The sequence below is a fragment of the Idiotropiscis lumnitzeri genome, chromosome 10, assembly GCF_059441095.1.
Source record: "Idiotropiscis lumnitzeri isolate Australia: NSW breed Sydney's pygmy pipehorse chromosome 10, RoL_Ilum_1.0, whole genome shotgun sequence".
NCBI classification, from domain to species: domain Eukaryota; kingdom Metazoa; phylum Chordata; class Actinopteri; order Syngnathiformes; family Syngnathidae; genus Idiotropiscis; species Idiotropiscis lumnitzeri.
In genome coordinates, this window is record NC_142400.1 from 2,255,743 (window position 1) to 2,275,592 (window position 19,850).

Here is a 19,850-nt window from a genome sequence, read left to right on the forward strand (position 1 = left end):
AGCGTTAGCTTTCCTATTGGGTTGGACAACCCACACCACCGGCCCCCCTCACATTTGTCTGATGTTACATGGAGGAAAAAAAAATAAACACAAAAGTTAGAGCCTTAAGTTAGCGTGTGACTTGTGACCATAAAAATACATTCTACATTTGTTTTGTTTGGTCCAAAAAGTCACACGAGTTGCGCCGCGAACCGTTAACGCAGGGGTGGGCATTTAAGGACATGAGCACGCTCATTTCTAGAAATAATTTAAAAAAGAAAAATATAGGGCAAGTGTCTATGCAAAGAATTTGTTATTTTTGTTCATTCCGCTCTGCAAAATCGCTTTGACAAATGTAAAGTATCGGTATCAGATTTTTGGCATTAACAATCATAAAAATGTAAACGAACGCGATAAATACCAAAGGCCTTTGCCCACCCCTGAGCTAACTGGACGACAAAGCCGAGCGGTGGCGAGTCATGAGACCTCTTCAAGTTTCGACCGCACGTCATTGCCGTGTAAATGTTAACGTGTGCGCTACAGCTTCCAGTTCAACAACATTCTGCCCCCGCCTCAATCATGTCCGCAACCCCGGAGACCACGTCACACATGCGCAGTTTGTATCCCGTACGTTGCAAGTGCACTTTACAACTCAAGTGTGCAACTTTACGGAGTTGCAGTTGCAAGATACGGACGGTGAAGCTTACCAAGTTATATGAGCGAGCTTCATAAGGCTCGTGAAGGAGCGACGCCCCGGGGGTGTGAAAGCATGAGTGTGATCACGCTTCACGCTAACTATTTATTAGGTGCAATTTAGGAAGTTGCATGGCAAGTTCGGCACAGCTCTGTAGGTTCCTTACGTACCTTGCAAGTATAACGTCGTAGCCGTGCCTTTCATATGTTGTGATCGGTCAAAAGACTAAACCAGGTAAGTTGCACCTCTTCGTATATCATGCGCACATTAGTTGAACACACCTTATTTCACTCGCCCACCACCCAGATTGCACCGTGACTGTTTCGCTTAAGTGCAACTTTAGCGTCATGTGACTGTCGCGCGGCATACTGCCATACTTGCTGCACGCACAAATTGTCACCACGTGCTTTGTGTATTCTGATAGGTCCGTTAAGTCACACGCTGCGATGACATGGTCAGCTTTGAGTGGCGAGTAGAAAGAGGCTGAGTTGTTAAAGCAAGTACACGCAAGGCAAAAAAAAAAAATGACGTTCATGTCTCCCAGGTTCCATAATAAAGAGCTCAAGTCCCTCTAATAAATAATTTCTCCTACAGAACAAACAGCGCCCTCTGGAGGTGTACATAGTTGGCAGCAGGTCATGTTCGCACATGACGCAAACGAGGCAGCAGGTTTTTTGTATTTCTCTGAAAGTTTTTGCCTTTGTATGAGAATGGGCTGAGTTTTCCCGGGTCGAGCAGCATACAGGGCGACAAATCAAAGATCGCATCTGAGACCTCAGTCCAACTTCTCAAGAACCGACGGTACGAAGACCAGACTGAGCTCGCTGCCGAAGTCGCATACGATGGCGGCGTTGTTGAGCACAAGGAGCTGCCTCACGCCCTGACCATCGCTACTTGGACCCAAGTAGACCGTCTGGATCAAGTCTCCGTAGTTTAAGTCCCAGAAGGAGACACAGCCCAGACCGCCGGTCACCAGAAGAGAGTCCGATATCAGACCCAGGCTGGAACCGCAGCCGGCCTCCTGAGAAGGAGAACACACACAGGAAGAAGTCAAAGGACGCACACACTGAGAGACACGGAACGACAGACAATATGTACACTATAAAGGAACACTTGAATGGTCTCTCTCTCTCTCATGCACGCGCGGAACTGAAGTAGGGTTTCAAACAATGGTCCAGGGGTTCAAACTAGGGTTAGGGTTTCGAAGTAGGGTTAGGGTTTCGAAGTAGGGTTAGGGTTTCAAAGTAGGGTTAGGGTTTCCAACTAGGGTTAGGGTTTCGAAGTAGGGTTAGGGTTTCCAACTGGGGTTAGGGTTTCGAAGTAGGGTTAGGGTTTCAAAGTAGGGTTAGGGTTTCAAAGTAGGGTTAGGGTTTCCAACTAGGGTTAGGGTTTCAAAGTAGGGTTAGGGTTTCCAACTGGGGTTAGGGTTTCGAAGTAGGGTTAGGGTTTCCAACTGGGGTTAGGGTTTCGAAGAAGGTGTAGGGTTTCGAAGAAGGGTTAGGGTTTCCAACTAGGGTTAGGGTTTCGAAGTAGGGTTAGGGTTTCCAACTAGGGTTACCGTACATGTACACACACACACACACGCAGGCACACAAACCTGCTGTATGCAGTATAGTTTGATGCCTGTGCTGCGGTCCCATACACAGATGAGGTCATCCAAACCCGAGCTAATGATGCAGAGCGGCGTGCACACCAGGGAGGTGACGTCGCCGCGGTGACCGTAAACATGGCTGACACGGTTGCCCGTCAAGACGTCCCACAGGCAGATGGCGCCGTCCTGGCCGCCACTCGCCAGGACCATCGTCTGACGGAACACAAGAACAAGAAACACGGATGACAGTGCTGCTAAAGACTTTTTGGCCAGATGCGCAAACATACACGCACACAAGACAAACATTCAAGCGCACACACACACACACACACTTGACAGAAACAGGAAGTGACCTCATCGATGTAGACAGTGGTGATGCCTGCCGAGTGGCCCTGCAGTGTGAAGAGGCAGCACGAGTCCTCCAGACGATAAACCTGAGCACACGTCCACGTTCAGCACGCTCTGCCGGTTTTTTTCCGACATTTGGCGGACGGGTGGCGCTTACCCGCACGGTGTGGTCGTGGCTGCCGGTGACCACCCTGCCGGCGGCGGCCCTCAGCACCGTGATGGGCTTCTGGTGGGCGCACTGCACCGAGCGCGTCAGCTGGCAGCTGATGGCGTCCTCGCTGCTGTAGCAGGGCGACGTGGGAACGCCCCCCCGGCAAGGAGTGCCTAAAACAAGAAGGTGGGAAAAAAATGTGAACATTCTTCTTAAGTTTCTTAGGCGAAATACGACTCATCTTTCGCTACTCCACTGCATCTCAATTACGACACCCTGGCAAGAAGAAAACAAAGCCCACCACCCCACCACCCACTCTCCGCCGCAACTCTAAAAGATCGCATTTTCGTTGCAAAACAAACCTACACCGAGTTAATACTTGCTGCGCACAATAAGCAAGGAGAGCGCCACTGCCAACTACTGGAGTGGAGGTGCAATTACACTTTATTGTAGTACGGTAGAAAAAAAGCATGTTCCCCAGGGTCACACGTGCCCCTCTCAGCATCGCACTGCGCCCCCCCACCCAGGGGGGGCTGGGCCCGCCCCACTATTTCAGAAGCACTGAGCTACTCTGATGATTTAAAAAAATTGAAGACGATGAATGTCAACATTTAAAGTGTGACAAAGGCTTCAAGGTGCACCGAAAGGCCTCACCTCGGTACTGAAGCAGCGCCAGAGGTCTGTTGACGTCCACGCTGAAGAAGTCCAGAGAGCCGTTCAGACGCGCCGCCACGATTCTGACAAAGACGACCGACGCGTTAGCGGATTGTGTTGAAACGTTTAAAAAAAAAAAAAAGGTGAAGTACACCTGTTGTTGAGGAAGGCCAGCGCCGTGATGCCGGACGCACCCGCGCCCTCGCTGCTGCAGCGCAGGCGGCCGTCGGTGGTGTCCCAAAGCTACAAACGCGCACAAAGACAGGTACACGCCACATTTGCAAATATGACAGAAAAAGCCATTTACCATTAAAAACAATAAAAGCGATGATGGACCTTTGTGAGCATGGCACAAAAAACGCAGCCGTTTAAAATTGTGATTCCGGTTCCAAAACGATAAATCATTCAAGCCCGACTAAACACACAAACACGCACCTCCAGCTTTCCGTTGCTTCGCCCAGCTGCTATGAGATTTCCTCGGAGTTCCAAGGCCCACACCGAGCCGCCGCCCAAGTCCGGCGCTGTCACGTCAACGGCGTCCCCGAAGCTGGGGCGGCTGTGCGGCGGCGCGTTGGAGGGCGGCGAGGACGAAGAGGGCGAGAAGAAGTTCGACGGCGAGGGCGGCTTGTGCGCCATGTAGGCGTCCACCACCAGGTCGCCGTAGTCAAAACCGTCCCGGGTGGGCTGCGCGGCGCGGGGGGAGGCCGGCGTGGAGGCGAAGTTGGTTTCGATGAGCGGCGTCAGGTCCGGCTGGTCTTTGAAGAGGGGCGGCCGGCTGGGCGTGGGGCGGTGCCTCACCTGGTAGCCCTCGTCCTCAGAGAGGCTGTCGCCGCTCAGGGAGGGGTCGGGACCCTCCGAGCCGAAGCTTTCCCAGCAGTCCCTGCTGCTGTTGCGTCTCAGCCTGGAGGGCGTACAAGTCATGCGCTCAAAACAAGATGGCAACGAGTGTGGCATCTATGGCATCTCAAATCAAAAGCGGCGGCTTGGCAATAAAAAGGTCATCTGGGTGGCAGCGAAGAAGGTGCTTAAGGTGGCGAAGAAGATGGCGGTCCGGCGGGCAAAAGAAAACGTCGGTCAGGCTTACTCGTGCTTGGGGATGATAGTCAGGCAATCTCCGGTCTGGGCATCCCAAACTCGAATCTGTCCGGCCAAGCAGCAACTGGCCAGCAGCATCCCGTCACTGGCCAGACACTCAATGTCCTGCAAGGCATCCAAGCGAAAAGACGAAATTCTCCAGGCGGCGTTGCGAGGACGCGCACGGAAATTCTGTCGGTTCTCACCATGCTGTGGCCGCGCAACAGGAGCGGCGAGATCTCGCTGACGGGCGGCCAGTAGCCGTAGCCGTCGCACGGCCGGTCCCCTCGGCGCCGGCGTCCGCCGTTCTGGCCGTAGTTTCGCGGGCACAGAAGTCGGTAGAGACAGAGAAGTAGCAGAACCAGCAGGATGCCCGCCGCCAGGCCCAACGCCGCCACCCTGCACGGAAGGACAGAATCGACGGGAATGTTGGAGCGGTTCCATCAAACGAGTGAGCGACATTTCTCGGCTCAATCAAAAAGTCGAAGGGTCGTATCTTGCTCAAGGGTACTTCCGACATGGTCGCAACGGTCGGGGTTCGAACCCAAAACCTCTCGGTTGGAAAACGACGATCCGCGCCACTAATCAATCGTTCTGGGAGAGATAGAAGGCGTGCGCTAACTAACTTGTAGAGCGTCAAGTCCGACTGGAGATCCGCCGCCACCTTGGGAATTGGCGGCAGAGGATGCTGCGTGTCCTGCGGGTGGCGCCCCTCGATGGCTTCCTGAGGGCTCAAGTGAATGGCAACGGGGATGACAGGCAAGATGCTGATGTACCTGAAAGAGGAACAAAGTCAAAACTAGTCAGCGCCGTGTTCCTTCAGCCTCCGCTGAAAGGGAATTCCTAGAGTCGGGCAAATGAAGCTTCAAATCAGCTTCTTGAAGCAGTTGTAGTTTTTTTGGACTCCAGTAGATGGCACTCTCCGTTCAACATTGACTTGCCATTTTTCAAACTCTTCATTTAAACCAACAGTGCCATCTACAGGAGTCCAAAAATAATTTTGCCACCATCAGGAATTCCCAATCGGTGGCGGCGTACTCGCCTCTTAGCCAACGTGATGTTGTAGTAGCTGAAGAGTGAAGGCCAGTGTCGGAAGGAGAGTCGCCTCCATCCCTCCTCGTCTTCGGCCCCCCAAGTGATCTGTGGTACTGCCGGTGGCGACCGGGGGTGCGGTTCCGCCTTGGAGCCGGGCGGGCCCTGCAGTTGCTTGTCAGGTAACGGCGTCGGGTCCGGCGCCAGGCGGTCCGTGAGGGTGCTGGTCGGGTCTCCTCCGCGGAAGACGGGCGCCACTTCCAAGTGTTGAGTCAGACCTCCGCCGCCGTCGTCTCCCAGGGGACTTTGCTCCGACACTTGCGCAGCCAGATAGGTCCGCACTCCGGCCGGGTCGGTATAGACCAGAATGCCGATCCAGATCACCGTGCTGACCTGCAAATGAGGAGAAACTTGCAGACCGAGGACGCTGAGCTCCAGCGTCGGGCCGTGCATTTCATACGTAGGCTATCGCAACTGTAAAAGCCAGCTCGAGACACAGAACTGACGCCCGCACGATTGTATCTGAACATGAAATCTGCCTGGCAACACAAGCTATCGGAATTCTGATTGGATAAAAACTCTCACCTAATAATTCCACACGAGGATATTATATGACATCAGTGTGACGAATATGATCATAATTTCTTGATCGTGTTAGGCCAGCAGAGACGGCCTTGAAGACCTTGACTGCTAAACTCAGACTAGAGTCTGCCCCCCCATTGGAGTCTCAAACAGCACCAGCGGCCAATTTACCATAATGATGCGCTGAGCCAGGCGCGTGCGCGCCAGGAAGTAGACCAGCCGAAGTCTCTTCGGGGGCCGCAGGTTCCTGGCAGGGGTCTGCAGTGTGATGGTGTGAGGAAGGGGCCGCGGCGGGGGAGGCGCCGAGCGTGTTCGCAGAGAGGACGGCTTGGGTGCCGGCAGGCTGTCCTCGGTCCGCATGTGCCCGTGCAGGTCCACCAGCTGCAAAGAGATTTTTCACGGATGAGCGTGAACAGATTGGTTTTCGGACTTCAGTCCACGTGCTCACCTCCATGCGGCGGATGTCGATGGACAACACGGTGGTGAAGAAGAACATCTGAAGGAAGAAGTCGGACACCAGGCCCACCACGGCAAAAAGGCAGAACTCCTACGAACGAGCAGCCGCGTGGTCTCTCAGTTACTCAAAAAAAAAAAAATAAATGTCCACAACATTCCACAAAGGCCGCAAACCTGGATGGCTGGCACGAGTGTGAAGTATCCAATGAGGATGATGCACAGCTCGGTGGCCATGTTCTTCATGATGGACCAGCTCTCGTTACTCAGGCCTGCAGAGATAAGATCCAAAGTCAAAGAACACTTCAGAACTTCTCCCCAATTTGGACTCATTCGATGCTATAGCTGAGCAAGTCGTCGATTTTGTTGATTCATCTGCGTTTAAAATTTATATTTGAGGAAATCCAGTTTTTATTTGGGGCCTCTAGAAAACAATTATGAAGTCATTGAAGTGTCCAGTTACATTTTGCAAAATGCAAAAAAAATTCATATTGCAAACTTGCTTACATTGAGAGGAGGCCGAGCCATGCGGTTGGGACGGTTTATTTTATAATGTGAAATTGTTGAGGAAAATAAAAGTTTCCACTAAACTGACATTTTACTTGCAATTATCAGTAAGGAAAAATTTTTTTATTTCTATTATTTCTCCGAAAAAAAAAAAAAAGATTGGTATCAGTCGAAGAAAAGCCTTGTTTTGTTTTTGTTTGTTTTTTTAAAATAAGCAAAACAAACAAAAAGGAATTCATTCAAATTAGGAATTGAATTCTTGTGTAAGAAATAGTCTGAATTTTGAGGCAATATTGCCGAGCCGTTTGTCGTTCGTACCCTGAGCGATGCGCAGCTTGACCTCCAGATCGACCGGCGTGGACACCACAGACTGGGTGAGCACCAAAACGTTCTCCACGCCAATCACCACCACCAGGTACGGGAAGATCTCCCTGTCGGAAAAAAACAAAAAACAAAAGAAAAAAATTCAGCAATTATTTTTTTGATCAGATTTTTTTTTTTTTAAATGCATTCATTTCAACTCCAAATTGTCAATGAAAAAAAAAAATGAATGAAAAAATAAATGATAAAGCAACATGGCTCAGGTCATGAGATCTGTTATGTCACGAACAGGAAGGTAAGAAAGTGTGCACGTGTCGACACACACACCCTTTCACGAGGTGTGTGTGTCATGGCGTGTGCGTGCGTTTGAGCCAATGGCAGACAAGCGTGGAAGTTCGCTTCAATTGTTGGGCGAAGCTCGTCACGCCACGGCATCTGCTTTCGAGGCATTCTCACATGATTGGACGGATGTGCAGCGTCAATATCAGGACGGCAATAACTTCACAGAGCGTTCGTAAACATTGACACAAATCACTGGAAGCAGGCCACTGATAAGCCTTCGTGTGTGTGCGGCATACCCTCCGTTGAGAGTGGGCGTGAGGCCAAAGAGCGTGCACAGGCCGACTGACATGAGCAGCGAGCTCAGCACGGTAACCACAGCCGCCAGAGCAAGACCCCACTTGGATTTGACCATGTCGATCTTGCCTGCGGAAAAAAGGGGGCGGGGTTTAAATTATTTTTGTTCATGCTGGTAATCAAATAGTGACGAGTCTAAAAGTGTCAAAGTAAACAACCAAGCACATCTGGAGTGAATCTTATCCAAGTCGTGAGCAGGACATTCTCAATTTGGCCCAACTGTGATGTAAAAGTGGGTCGAATTTACGTTATCCCACCAGAACAGCTAAAAAAAAGTTACACCACGCATGAAAAAAGTTACACCACGCATGATTTGGCAGCTCGGCTGGGCAAAGAGATGCCATTTTTATAAAGTTGTTATATTGGAGTTGAAAAAAAATATGCATGAAAAAGAAAATGCGTAATATAGCCAAAAGTTGCTAAACTGGCAACAATGAGTCGCTGCCGCCACCGATCGACATGGCAACAGAAGATAAACTCTGAAAGCAACTGACCCGTCGAAGCAGAGTGATTTCAAGCAGTGTGACAATTAGATATTAAATATATTATCATTTAATTTCCTTTTTATTTTGATTTAATAATTAATTAATTAATTAAATATTAGTTTAATCTTGAATTTATTTAATTGATATAGTTAATTCAATTATTTGTAATATTGCGCCGAAGAGGGGCGCTCTCCAATCTCGCTGTACACTGAGTGCAATGACAATAAAGCGCATTTTGATTCTGATTCTTCATCATTTGTGGAAACTCTTTTAAAAAGTGCAAAAAAATTTGTGTTCTTCACGTTCGTCTTCAAACCACGCCAAAGTTGATCGGCTTCAAGTCGTGTACTTTAGCAACGGAGCCAACGTTTTTGTGTCCCGGCAGCTCGCCAAGCGCAGGAGATTATCCTCAACGGAACCAGCTCGGCACAAAAAAAAAAAAAAAGCTTCCAGGATGAAGCGGAGAGAGGAGGAAGCGGATACTGACGTGTGGAGAAGTAGATGTAGGCAAAGAGGATGATGTAGGTGGTGACCAGCGGGATGAGCTCGGCCACGCCGATCTCCTCCTTGAAGTGCACGTGGACCATGCGCTCGTTCTTCAGGCTGCAGTTGGTGGAGGGGTGCAGCTGCTTCAGACGAGCGCCAAGGCTGCCAAGGAACCTAAACACGCGCCAGCGGGATTTCCGTTTCAATAGCGGCGACGGCGATCGATAACTAAGCGCCCGCGTCACGTCGTGCAACAAACGTCACCTGGCGTCGTAGCTGGACAGCACCATGCTGATGGTGTACGTCACCACACGCTTCTTGTTGTAGTGACTGACGCCGGTGAGCTTCCCTGGAACGCCAAAAAGAAGATCTGGGGGAAAAAAAAAAATGCACATCAAACACACTCGCACACACGCACGCACAAAACTCACACACCTCTGAGCGTGGCCGAGGTGTGCAGTCCCTTGGGCTCGTGCTTCTGGACGGTCTTCAAGGGGTTGGCGTCGGCGTCAAAGAGCTCGCGTTGGTTCTGCCAGTAGTTGGCGGGCGACACCAACAGGCAGCCGTGCTCCGGCAGCACCGACTGCATCCGCCGCAAACCCGGCAGCAAGTCCGCCACCTGCAGGCACAGCGACTCCAGACTGCGAACGCCCGAGCTGCTGACCAGGACGAAAACAACATTTTGTTGAAAATCCCGCCACCGGGGGCACTAGCGAGTCAAGGACGTGTCGCCAACCTGTCGGCGTGCACGTGGTTGCGGATCTCGTCCAGCAGGCTGAAGACTCGCCCCAGCGGCGAGCGAAACACGTCCACCGGCACCAGGCTGTTGTCCCATGGCGACACCGCCGCCTTCACCAACACTTGCTGGATGTACGCCACCGGAGCGCCCTGGTACTGCGTCAACATCAACATGTCACCCACGCGCGGCGCGAAATGCCACTACGATCTGCTATCATCGTGCGCTATTCGTCGGGCATGGCGAGCGAGCCCTGAAAGTCTGCAAGTAATTGAGGCCGCCACCAAAAGTTTGAAATGACCTAAAAATGCCACAAGATGGCGGCAAAGCACTAGTGACGGGAAAATGACGCTTGAAATTTGCTGCATGAACCAGTTGTGTTATTTTAGAGTCAAAAGTCGAAATACCCAGTCAGGCCGTTCCCCGAGGTCTCCTTGAGGCTCGTGAGAAGGAACGCTGTAGTCTCGCACGCTTGTGCTGAACTCCACGGGTCCGGTCCCGGGGAGCGGCAGCCTCAGTAACGGATAGCTGCCAGAAAGAGAGGGAGGCAAAGTTTCAATTCAAGTTTCGTGTTTCCTTGCGCTGCGCGTTTACGCACCAGCAGGTGAGGATGCTGACTGAGGTGAAGAGGATGATGGGCACCGGGTAGGTGGCACACAACAGTCCGTGGCGGTAGAAGGCCGCCGAGATCTTCTCCCTAAGCTGCTCGCGCAGCATCATGGTGGCGGGCGGCGTCAACTCCCGGCCATCGGGGAGCGCGGGGCGGCCAACCGGCAGGCGCCGCGGGACATTCGGGTTACGGCTGAACAAAAAATATTCAGAGAAAATCACTTTTTCCGACAGGTTGCAACAAATTCCAAAAATATTGCCGAGGTTTAGTATCTGTTGTTGTTTCGGGTGCGCGTTCCATTTATTCAGAGGCATCATTTGGTTAATTGTCAGTTATTAGCAAGCGATGCGGGTGAAGTCAAACTGGTTAAGTTAACCACAGAGTGATGCAAGTGAAAATTGCTCATGAATTGTTGTGTTGTGCCAAACACAACAAGGGAATAAACAAAACAACAACAATGTGACAGAAGACACGATTAGAATAGCTTAGGGATTTTTATTATAATTTGATTTTTTTTTAAATGCTTTATTTTATTTTTATTAGTTTTAGTTTTTTTTTTTTTTCTAGTGCTCGATTAGAAAACCGGTCATTAAGTACCGTGTACTGAAGTAAACTAATATTGACATTCCTTTTTCTGGCTACAGAATAATATCGAAATAAAATCTCATGACTCATTAAAGACAAAGACATTTTTGCTCTAATTATAATTAGTTTTAATGACTTTCATAAAAGTAAAATGTAGTCTCAGTTTTTCTTTCGTTTTCATTTCCTTAAAGAAAATATATTTTCAAATTGAGTTTTAGATATTTTGTTAGTTTTCACACTAACGCAACACTGAAAATGTTTTTTTTTTTAAAAATCCACCCGCCAAGACATCTCACCTGCAAAAACAATATCCGTATTTTTTATTTGTTGCACCAAGTACGGTCATTGAGAAGACGCTTCTCATTTCAGTTCAGCGTTTTGCACGAGAACAGCGCGCCATGTCGAAGCGTCGCACGTCTCGCATCAGGTTGGCGTGTACGCTTGTCTTGCCTCACCAGCAACAAAAGAAACTCTGGAGGGATTTCCCTTCAGGAGCGTTCTGCACACACGTTGCTATTAATAGATGACACAATCATCACAACATGGCCGCATCAATAGCCTCCTTTGACGCGCACAAGGAACCCGGCGTGCTCGTGTCCACATTCCGATGAGACAAAAGAGCGTGAGAAAGAATCTCCGTCACCGCCGTGCGTTTTTAACGACCTGCTTGGGCGGGGGGGGGGGGGGGGGGGGTTGCGGAGTTCAAAGTGCGTCCCCGCTGACATGATGTGCTTATGCTAATAACAAGGTTGCACAAACTGAGGAGCTTGTTCACAAAAAGCACAGTAAATGTTGACATCTGGGAAAATATTTCCAGGATTTTTTTTTTATTTTTTGTGGATGTTGAAGCTAATTATTGCTATCAAAAGGAATGTTTGAAGAACCCCCGACCGGTTTGGGTTCTGTGACCCCGAGTTGGCGAGCGAGTGAGCGGCCTTTGTGTTGAAATTGTTTTAGTTGTGGACACAGCCGTGGAAGCCGGCAACAAAAATAAATACCAAAAACAATGCCGCACAAAAATGTTTTGTTATATTGTTAATAAAATAAACGATAAATTAGGATAATTGCATGAAAATGAATGAAACAAGTCGACAAATGCTATGAAAATATACAGAGCAAAAAAAAAAAAATCATTAATTCACAAAGGAAATACAGAGGAAAAAATTGCCAGTTAGATTATTTTCCACAATTATTAAACCTAACTGAACAAATAAATAATACATAAACACGTCAACACACACACGCACACTCACACATTTAGTCAACATGTTGAAATAAACAGCATACGACTTTGCAAACTTGTGATGAAAGTCAGCATGTAACAACAAGCATCTTACCTCTTGCCAAACGCGCTTCCTAAAACGGCAGCCCTGAAGCCATGTGCAGGTTTCAGCAGCATGACAATTCATGTGGTCATGAAAGTAATTGAAGGGCAATGCGCATGTGGGGGTGTGTGTGTGTGTGTGTGTGGTGCTCCGGTCATCGGATGCGCTGCCGCAAGTGACACAACGCTTACATAGACTTCCTTTAGTCTAGCAATCATTAATCATCCGACGACATGCGTAACTTACTGTTCACAATTTCTACATTCCGACACACAAGGGCGCGCACACACATGCGCGCACACGCTCACTTACACGCATTTGATTGTAACTCTCACACAAAAAAAAATATGTACACACAAATTCACAGACGCACCCCTACCCACGCTTGAGTATTCTCTCACTTGCACAAATTCACTCGATCACTCTCACATTTACGCATGCACTCACTTACTCACTTTCTGAAAGAATCTCTGACCCGCACAAATGGCCTCTCTCACTCTCACGCACATTCACTGACACACATTCACTCTGTCACACCACTCGGAATCTTACAGCTGCACACTTGGTCATACACACACATATTAACACCACTTTAATTCTCTCTCTCTCACACACACATACTCACATGCATACTCTTTCTCACACAGACACATTCACTGACGTACATTTACTCTTGCTCTCCACTCCCTCTCTCTGGCATTCAAGTACAAACATTCAAATATTCACTCTTTGACGCCAGACACTCTCACACATAGACACACACGTAAGGTTATTCACACCCTCACATTCAATGACGGCCACAATCGGATCTCTCTCACACACAAATCCTCTCTCACATTCACATTCGTTGACATACATAAATACACACAAACCCTCTCCCCCTAGATAGATTGACTCTCTTTCTAACTCATACACCCAAACTCTCTCTCTTGCTCTCATTGAGCCCCCTCTCACACACTCTAATTTCCACTCGAGTGAGAGAGCGATGGCTAGATAGCGAGGTAGATGGACATATCTATGGACAGAGATGTGGATGGGTAGATATATCGTGTTTTCACTCTCATATGGAGCACACGTTTTGCTTCCTTTGTCACCAAACACACTGCACATAAATCTTTTTTTTAATGACAGCTTTCGTGTACAGCGCAAAGCTAACCTGAGTTTTAACCACGCTGAGTGAATCTCAACCAGGTTCTTACTGTGACGTCACCATGTACTGTATCTCGAATTTTCCAGCCTTTAAAATTGAGTAATATGATTTAGATCGTTGTTATTCGCTTGACTTAGGAGAACGGATGAAAGAAAAAAATGAAATGAACTCACACGCAGGTGGCTGCAGCCGTGCGACTCACGCTAATGCTAACGTTATAACTTAGTAATGTCTACTTTGCAAATTATTCCGTGTCTTCACCCGTGAAATATTGTCATGACACAATGCCACCATGCGCACGTTCGTGTTAAGTTTATGTAAAAAAAATCGCTAGAAAAAATGTGAAAATGCATAAAAGAGCATCTCGGCTGGGAAAGTTTGACTCCTGACGTGTGTTAGCATTAACGTGTTAGCTCCACAGGGTCCACCAGAATATCCCTTTAAGTCACATTAAGTATCGTTATCTAACAGGTAAATCCAATTCACGACTATTTAAACTATGAATAAAGTGTATCTGTCTATCCACCGCCCGGCTAGGTTAGCATTGGTACACCAAGAAGCTGTTTAGCATCCTTAGCATCAACTCATCACATGGACGAATGCTACGGAACACAATGAGTGCATTTATGAACATCTTACACGAAAAAAGAACGGCAATAATTATGTTTAAATACAATCATGCGGATATATAAGCAGCTCGTTGCTGAATATTTCACGTTAAAAAAAAGAGTATTTGTTTTAAAGGCAGTGGTTTGACGAACATAGTGCTTCTTTTGAGCATCAATTGCAGGGTGTTGCACATTTATTACAAAAGTAAATGGAAATTATTACAAAAATTAGGAGAGTATTCAACTCGCCTCATTAAATACATATATGTACGGGCTGCATTAGTTTAATAAATTACTAAATATAGCATTAAATTGGAAAGACACTTTGTGGACATAACGTGACTGAAATATTTGTTGTAATGACTTGTTTATGTCTTGTGAATGACAACAACCCACTCGTAGCCAAGCAGCAAGCAGCTCGAAGCTTCAACACTTGCCTGCACAAACGTCACGGTTTCCCCGCAGCAGCTTCCGCGGTGCTCCTCCTCCTCCTCGGATGCCTGGAATAGTGTCAAGTGGTCGGGAAGAGCGGCTAAATGTTGCCTGGCGTGTTTTTCCCAGCTTTCTTTTTTTTTTCTTTCGCGTGGTCCACAAGGCTGACCTGCACAACCTGAGAATCCACAACAGCTTGATGCGAGCTTGTTAAAGCGCTGAAACTTCTTCACGGCATCTACGATGGGACCGTCGACGCCCACAGCGACCCCTATGTGGCCGACCGGTGTCACTACAACTTCGTAAAAGAGTTTTATTTTCTTACTCTTAATGTGGTACAAACACCATTCAGAGTACATGAAAGAATGGACTCCCCAAATACAGTTCATTTGAATTTAACGTTTTAATAACATTTTAAACAAGTTAAACAAGATAAGATAAGATAAGATGTCCTTTATTAGTCCCACAATGGGGAAATTTGAGGTGTTACAGCAGCAAAGATATAGACAATAACTAAGTACAGTTTATTAGTTCAACTCGATTCATTACACAGAGTGAAATATTTCATCTTTTTTTTTTATCATTATAACTTACACTTAATAAAGAACCAAAATTCATCATCTCTGTGAAAAATATTATTTAAACTAAAATTTTGAATAGTTAACAGAGCTGGCAAAGGTACTAGTATATTCTGTACTAAAATAGAAGCACGGATACTTGAGAATAAAAACACTGCTTGAAGTAGCACTTATTCAACTCCATTAAGTAAAACAGTACAGATTGAAAGAGTTGAGTTAAAAAAAAAAGTTTGATGAGTTTTTTTTGTACCTTTGAGACTTTCCCATGTCATCCAAAAAGTAAAAATAGATCTTCCATTGAACTTAATTTTCATTGTATGAAGCAGAAGTTACAATATTAGAAATGCATATTGATCAAGCTCCCGCACCTTTTGTTTATAAATTAACCACAAGCAGACAATGTGAACAGCAAAATTCGATATGTGACCATAATGAGGACACAACTGTTTTCATAGTGGATGTCCTAAACGAAGGAGAATCCACATGTGCACACAAAAAAATCAATTGTCACTTCTGCTTCCGACGTGATCCGTCATCTTCCCTCATGAGGAATGCGTTGACGTGCCGAGATTAGAGAACAGCGCTGGATGTCCCCGGGGCGAAGAAGGAGGCTCCTTTGTCGTGGACTTTGTACTGAAAAGTCTTTTTCTTCTGTTGACCGCCAGCTTGTCTCCTCCTGTCGCGCATCTCCACCTGAACATGCACGCAAAAATATTATTGTCCATTAGAGCACAAGTCATGTACGTGTACAATGCCGCTGACTAGTCCTGCTGCTTTTATTAATTAATTTTATAGTGCAGAATAGCTTTGGCACATTAATTAATGCAACAGCTCTTTTAAGAAAAGAAAAACATATACAAGCCACACCAGGCTATAAGAAAAAAGAAAAAAAAATGAGGCGTGTACAGAATGATTTTGTACTGTGAATGCACTTAAAGGTCCATCAACAGATTGTTAAAACAGTGCCTTTTAACACGGCAACAACTTTGCTCATCAAAACAGAACAGACCCAAGAGAAAAGAAAAAAAAAAATCACGATTTATTTAGCGTATTTTCTGAACTCTAGAGCACCCCTAGTGGTGAAAGAAAAATCCACAGAAAAGCCACACCGTTGTATTAGCCGCATGGTTCAAAATCTAGGGAAAATGTAGCGGCTTATAGTCCGGAAAATACAGAACAAGTACATACAATGCTGCTGACTGTCGCTACGGAACTATGTTGGGGTGAGCTGAGAAGCTTCATTTAGACAAAAGCAGTGCTTTGCCATGATTCTGTGGCATCTATGGAAATACGCAGAACTTTTTTTTTTTTTTTAACCACCAGATTTTTGTGAGTGTTGATTGTATTTGTATGATATCTGGACCACTTTGATGAGCTACGATGTATCGATGCATAGCTGCTCACCTGACCGTGAATGTCCTTGCAATATCCCGTTGGGAGACTTCGGACATGAAGAGCGAGACTACACTGGTGCGTCAAACCCCTCAGCAGCCTCTCCGAGCCGTCATCACTTCCTACGTCGTCGTCGTCGTCGTCGCAGCGCAGCAGCATCACCACGTTGCCCTGCCGCCAAAGTCCAGTCAAGATCGCATCCGGAATCTTCTCCACGGAGGCGAACGGCTCACCTTCAGTCGTGAGCAGACGGCGGCGCGGCAGTAGTGGCTGAAGTCCAGCACGGCGTCCACGCTGACGCCCAGACTCAGCAGCACGCTCACGTCATCCACCAGCAGCACGGGGGGGCCGCACTCACCATCCTCTGCTCCCGTGGAATGATTGACACTGGAGGAAACAAATTGGAAGAGACTTTGCAGGCCTGCCTCGGGATTCCTGCACAAAGAAGACGTTTATTGCTCCAATACTGCTGGAGCAAAGCAAATCTTATTGTGATGGGCAAAAAAAAAAAAAAAGAGGTTTCACCTGAGGAAATCCATGGCCTCACTTCCTGTTCTGGCGTCATGAGGACTGAGGATGGACAAGGATTCGTTGAAGCCTTCAAGGAACACCAGCTGACCTTTCTCCTTTGCCTGAGACAGACTCACACCCTCAACACACACACGACGCAAGATGTTAGCTTTCTTCCTGCATCACACTTAGCAGCGTCAAATATTTTCTCGCACTGTGGGTGTGCACTTCCTAGTAATTACTTGAACATGATAGACGGATCATGTTTTCATGAAAAAAGCAAACAAATGTGTTTTGGTGTGTGAAGTACCAGTCTTTGGCTAACGGCACTGTAGTGACTCAACGACTGTGCCAGAGCCACGAAACACACTCGACAGCCAGCTGAAACAAAAAACAAGGTGACATTTGAGTGAAAGATCAAAATTTGTCTTCCGCGCTGGCACGTCGTATCATTCACATGTCATGTAACACTGACCTCTGAGGTAGAATCCAAGGAAGTGGTGTATGAGAAAGGAGGCATCACTTTGCCGGTCAGACAGCAGCACGAACTCTCCCTGACGACAAAAGCAAAACAAGAATGTGTGTCAGCAGCTTTTATTAATAATCAGTATAAAAACAATGCAAAGTGAGGCGAAAGCAGCGTGTTGTCAGACTCACTGAAAGTCGGCAATTTTCTGACAGTAACTTGCTTAAAACGTGAAGTTTGAGTCTTGAGATGTATTTTATGGCTTGCACATATGCGACTTGTTGCAACTTTTGCTCTTACCGTGCTGAAGTGTTCCGGGCTGACGTTCAAGATGCTGTTGAGCTCCGCAAACATCGTTAGCCAAAATTGCGGCTAACTAGCCAACAGGAGCCAAACATACAGAAAGTACATTAAATCTCACACCAGCACAGTCCTCAATACTACTTTGCTTCAATGCTTCATACGTCCCTCACTAGCTAACTGAAAGAGTCAACATTCTCATAGATTTCATTAGCAGACGCATTACGATGCTAACTGCAGAGCTAACCTCAGGTAGCGGCGTGTGACCAAAGACACAATCTAAAATGAGGATGGCTCACTCTAGGTACATAAATTGCCTCAATTATTCACTTAAGTGTGGCAACTACTCACTTCTCGTGGCTTTTTCCCTGGTGTTTATTTGAAATTACATAAATAATCATACTTCAAAAACAGAAAAAACGAAAATCAGTTTTTTCTGCTACTTGAATGAAGGGAGTTGCATCTGTAATGAAGAGAAGATCTTTGTAGTATTGTAAACTGACAGCTGTGATAGTGCAATGTACTGCAATTATTATTTGTCGTATTTTATTATTAGATGAATAAGACGACAGACATTATAGAATATAATAATAAACGATACAGACTACATTAGAATATACAAATAGAGAGCCAAAAGACTTGCTTGCGCAATATGATGGACGACCAGCAGAGGGCAGTGTTGGGCTCGCTCGTGCCTCAAACACGTCCATCTTGTGAGGCTCATAAATGCTAATTAAGTCAGCTATAAAAGGCTTGAAATTACTTTTTTTTTCTTTGAGCAGCAATTTTGCTAATCAATGACTTCTTTTGATTTTTTAACTGTGAGAAGAAATGTTTTGTAGGTTAATACCGCGTTGACTACATATTGAGATTATCAATCAAAATGTCTGGCATAATTTCTCATTCAACAGCATGACAAAGTGCTTCCAAACTTTTGACTGATGGTGAAAGGATTGGCCACATGCAAAATGATTTGCCATCATCAATTATAGCTTTAACGTTTTCCAAGCAGAATTGTGAGGGAAAAAAATCCTAGTAACACACTTCAGACCAAAGGATAATCACTCTCGTTCATCTTTAGAGATATCCAGCAATCGTACCTTTGCTGACTTTCTTTACAGGGGTGGAAATGCTCAAATGTGGCCTGTTTGTTGGTATGTGTTAAGGTATAAAAACATAAATTTGTGTTTATGTTTGTGTGTGCGCGCGTGGGGGCGTAGGGGTGTGTGGGTGTGCGTGTGTGTGTGTGCGTGGCATGTTAAGAAGAAGTCATTTCTTCTTCTGTGTACTGCCGGGATTTAGATAGCCCCTCATTGGCTGACAATGTGGTGGAATGATGTTATTAGCATGCAGGAGGAAGCGCTGTGATTGGCTGGGTACCACACACACACACACACACACACACACCCGTACACAGGCGTGCATGGATGCACAAGTGGTGCATGCTTGTGCGCGGGATACGCACTCACGTACACGAACGCCTGCACAAATGCCCACACACACTCACACACACACGCGTGAACTATGCAAGTATGCATACGTCATGCATGCAGGTGTGCAGGATCACAAGCATGCATGCGCACACACACTCACGCACACGCACACGCAAACATCCATACACTGCGCAGGCATGCATGGATGCATAAATTATGGACTCGCGCGCGCGCGCACACACACACCCTCACACGCACAGGTACACTCGCACACGCACACGCATACAAACATCATTAGTGCTGACTCAGGTTCCATGCTACGTTTCTGGAATATTTTTTCATTAGATACCGTAGCTCATCTTATTAATGTCTCATCATCTCATCATTTCAATTTCTCAACATCTTAGAATCTTGACATCAAGAGAAAAGAGAAAAGAGAATCAAACATTTTACACTTTATAATGTTCAACCAAACCATAAAACTTCGTCTAGCAAAAGTCTGCTAGCTTAATGCTAACATTTAATTTGAAACATCATCGATGGACGAATGGAAATGACCATAGATGTTAAGGTGATTATGAACAACTGCTATTTTAAAACACATGGCGCAGCAAAACATGCAAGCATATCTTGCTACAATACTCACAGGCATATGTTCTCTGCTCTGTGGGGAGTTTAGTAGGGGAAAACTTGCCCATCTTCTTTTTTTGCTATTAAATACGTTGACTTTCT

At 46.7% G+C, this 19,850-nt stretch overlaps 2 protein-coding genes across 8 annotated transcripts; both read right to left on the reverse strand.

The window, feature by feature from the left end:
• Positions 1-812: 812 nt before the first annotated feature.
• scap (SREBF chaperone) lies at positions 813-14,653 on the reverse strand. Of its 5 annotated transcripts, none has more exons than XM_088306975.1 (23): positions 14,445-14,653; positions 10,328-10,531; positions 10,137-10,257; positions 9,730-9,887; positions 9,429-9,652; positions 9,258-9,363; positions 8,995-9,167; positions 7,965-8,091; positions 7,384-7,496; positions 6,736-6,830; positions 6,554-6,652; positions 6,277-6,486; positions 5,534-5,916; positions 5,118-5,267; positions 4,698-4,890; positions 4,502-4,617; positions 3,853-4,318; positions 3,572-3,660; positions 3,418-3,500; positions 2,770-2,936; positions 2,618-2,698; positions 2,271-2,477; positions 813-1,694 (listed from the first exon to the last, which is right to left on the reverse strand). In XM_088306975.1, exons 2-23 carry the CDS (start codon positions 10,447-10,449, stop codon positions 1,449-1,451), a joined length of 3,729 nt encoding a protein of 1,242 aa, XP_088163101.1. In that variant the 5' UTR covers positions 10,450-10,531; positions 14,445-14,653; the 3' UTR covers positions 813-1,448. The 5 variants fall into 5 exon arrangements, with proteins under 5 accessions (XP_088163101.1, XP_088163100.1, XP_088163099.1 ...); XM_088306974.1 differs by lacking the exon at positions 14,445-14,653 and adding an exon at positions 12,262-12,388; XM_088306973.1 differs by lacking the exon at positions 14,445-14,653 and adding an exon at positions 11,221-11,459 and having other exon boundaries at positions 9,429-9,649.
• Positions 14,654-15,128: 475 nt separating this feature from the next.
• elp6 (elongator acetyltransferase complex subunit 6) lies at positions 15,129-19,825 on the reverse strand. 3 transcript variants are annotated; one of them, XM_088306911.1, is made up of 8 exons: positions 19,765-19,825; positions 17,686-17,761; positions 17,395-17,473; positions 17,230-17,300; positions 16,935-17,059; positions 16,643-16,844; positions 16,422-16,580; positions 15,129-15,710 (listed from the first exon to the last, which is right to left on the reverse strand). In XM_088306911.1, the coding sequence occupies exons 2-8, from the start codon at positions 17,737-17,739 to the stop codon at positions 15,588-15,590; spliced, it is 813 nt and encodes a 270-aa protein (XP_088163037.1). In that variant the 5' UTR covers positions 17,740-17,761; positions 19,765-19,825; the 3' UTR covers positions 15,129-15,587. The 3 variants fall into 3 exon arrangements, with proteins under 3 accessions (XP_088163037.1, XP_088163036.1, XP_088163035.1); XM_088306910.1 differs by lacking the exon at positions 19,765-19,825 and adding an exon at positions 18,037-18,159; XM_088306909.1 differs by lacking the exon at positions 19,765-19,825 and having other exon boundaries at positions 17,686-17,980.
• Positions 19,826-19,850: the final 25 nt, after the last annotated feature.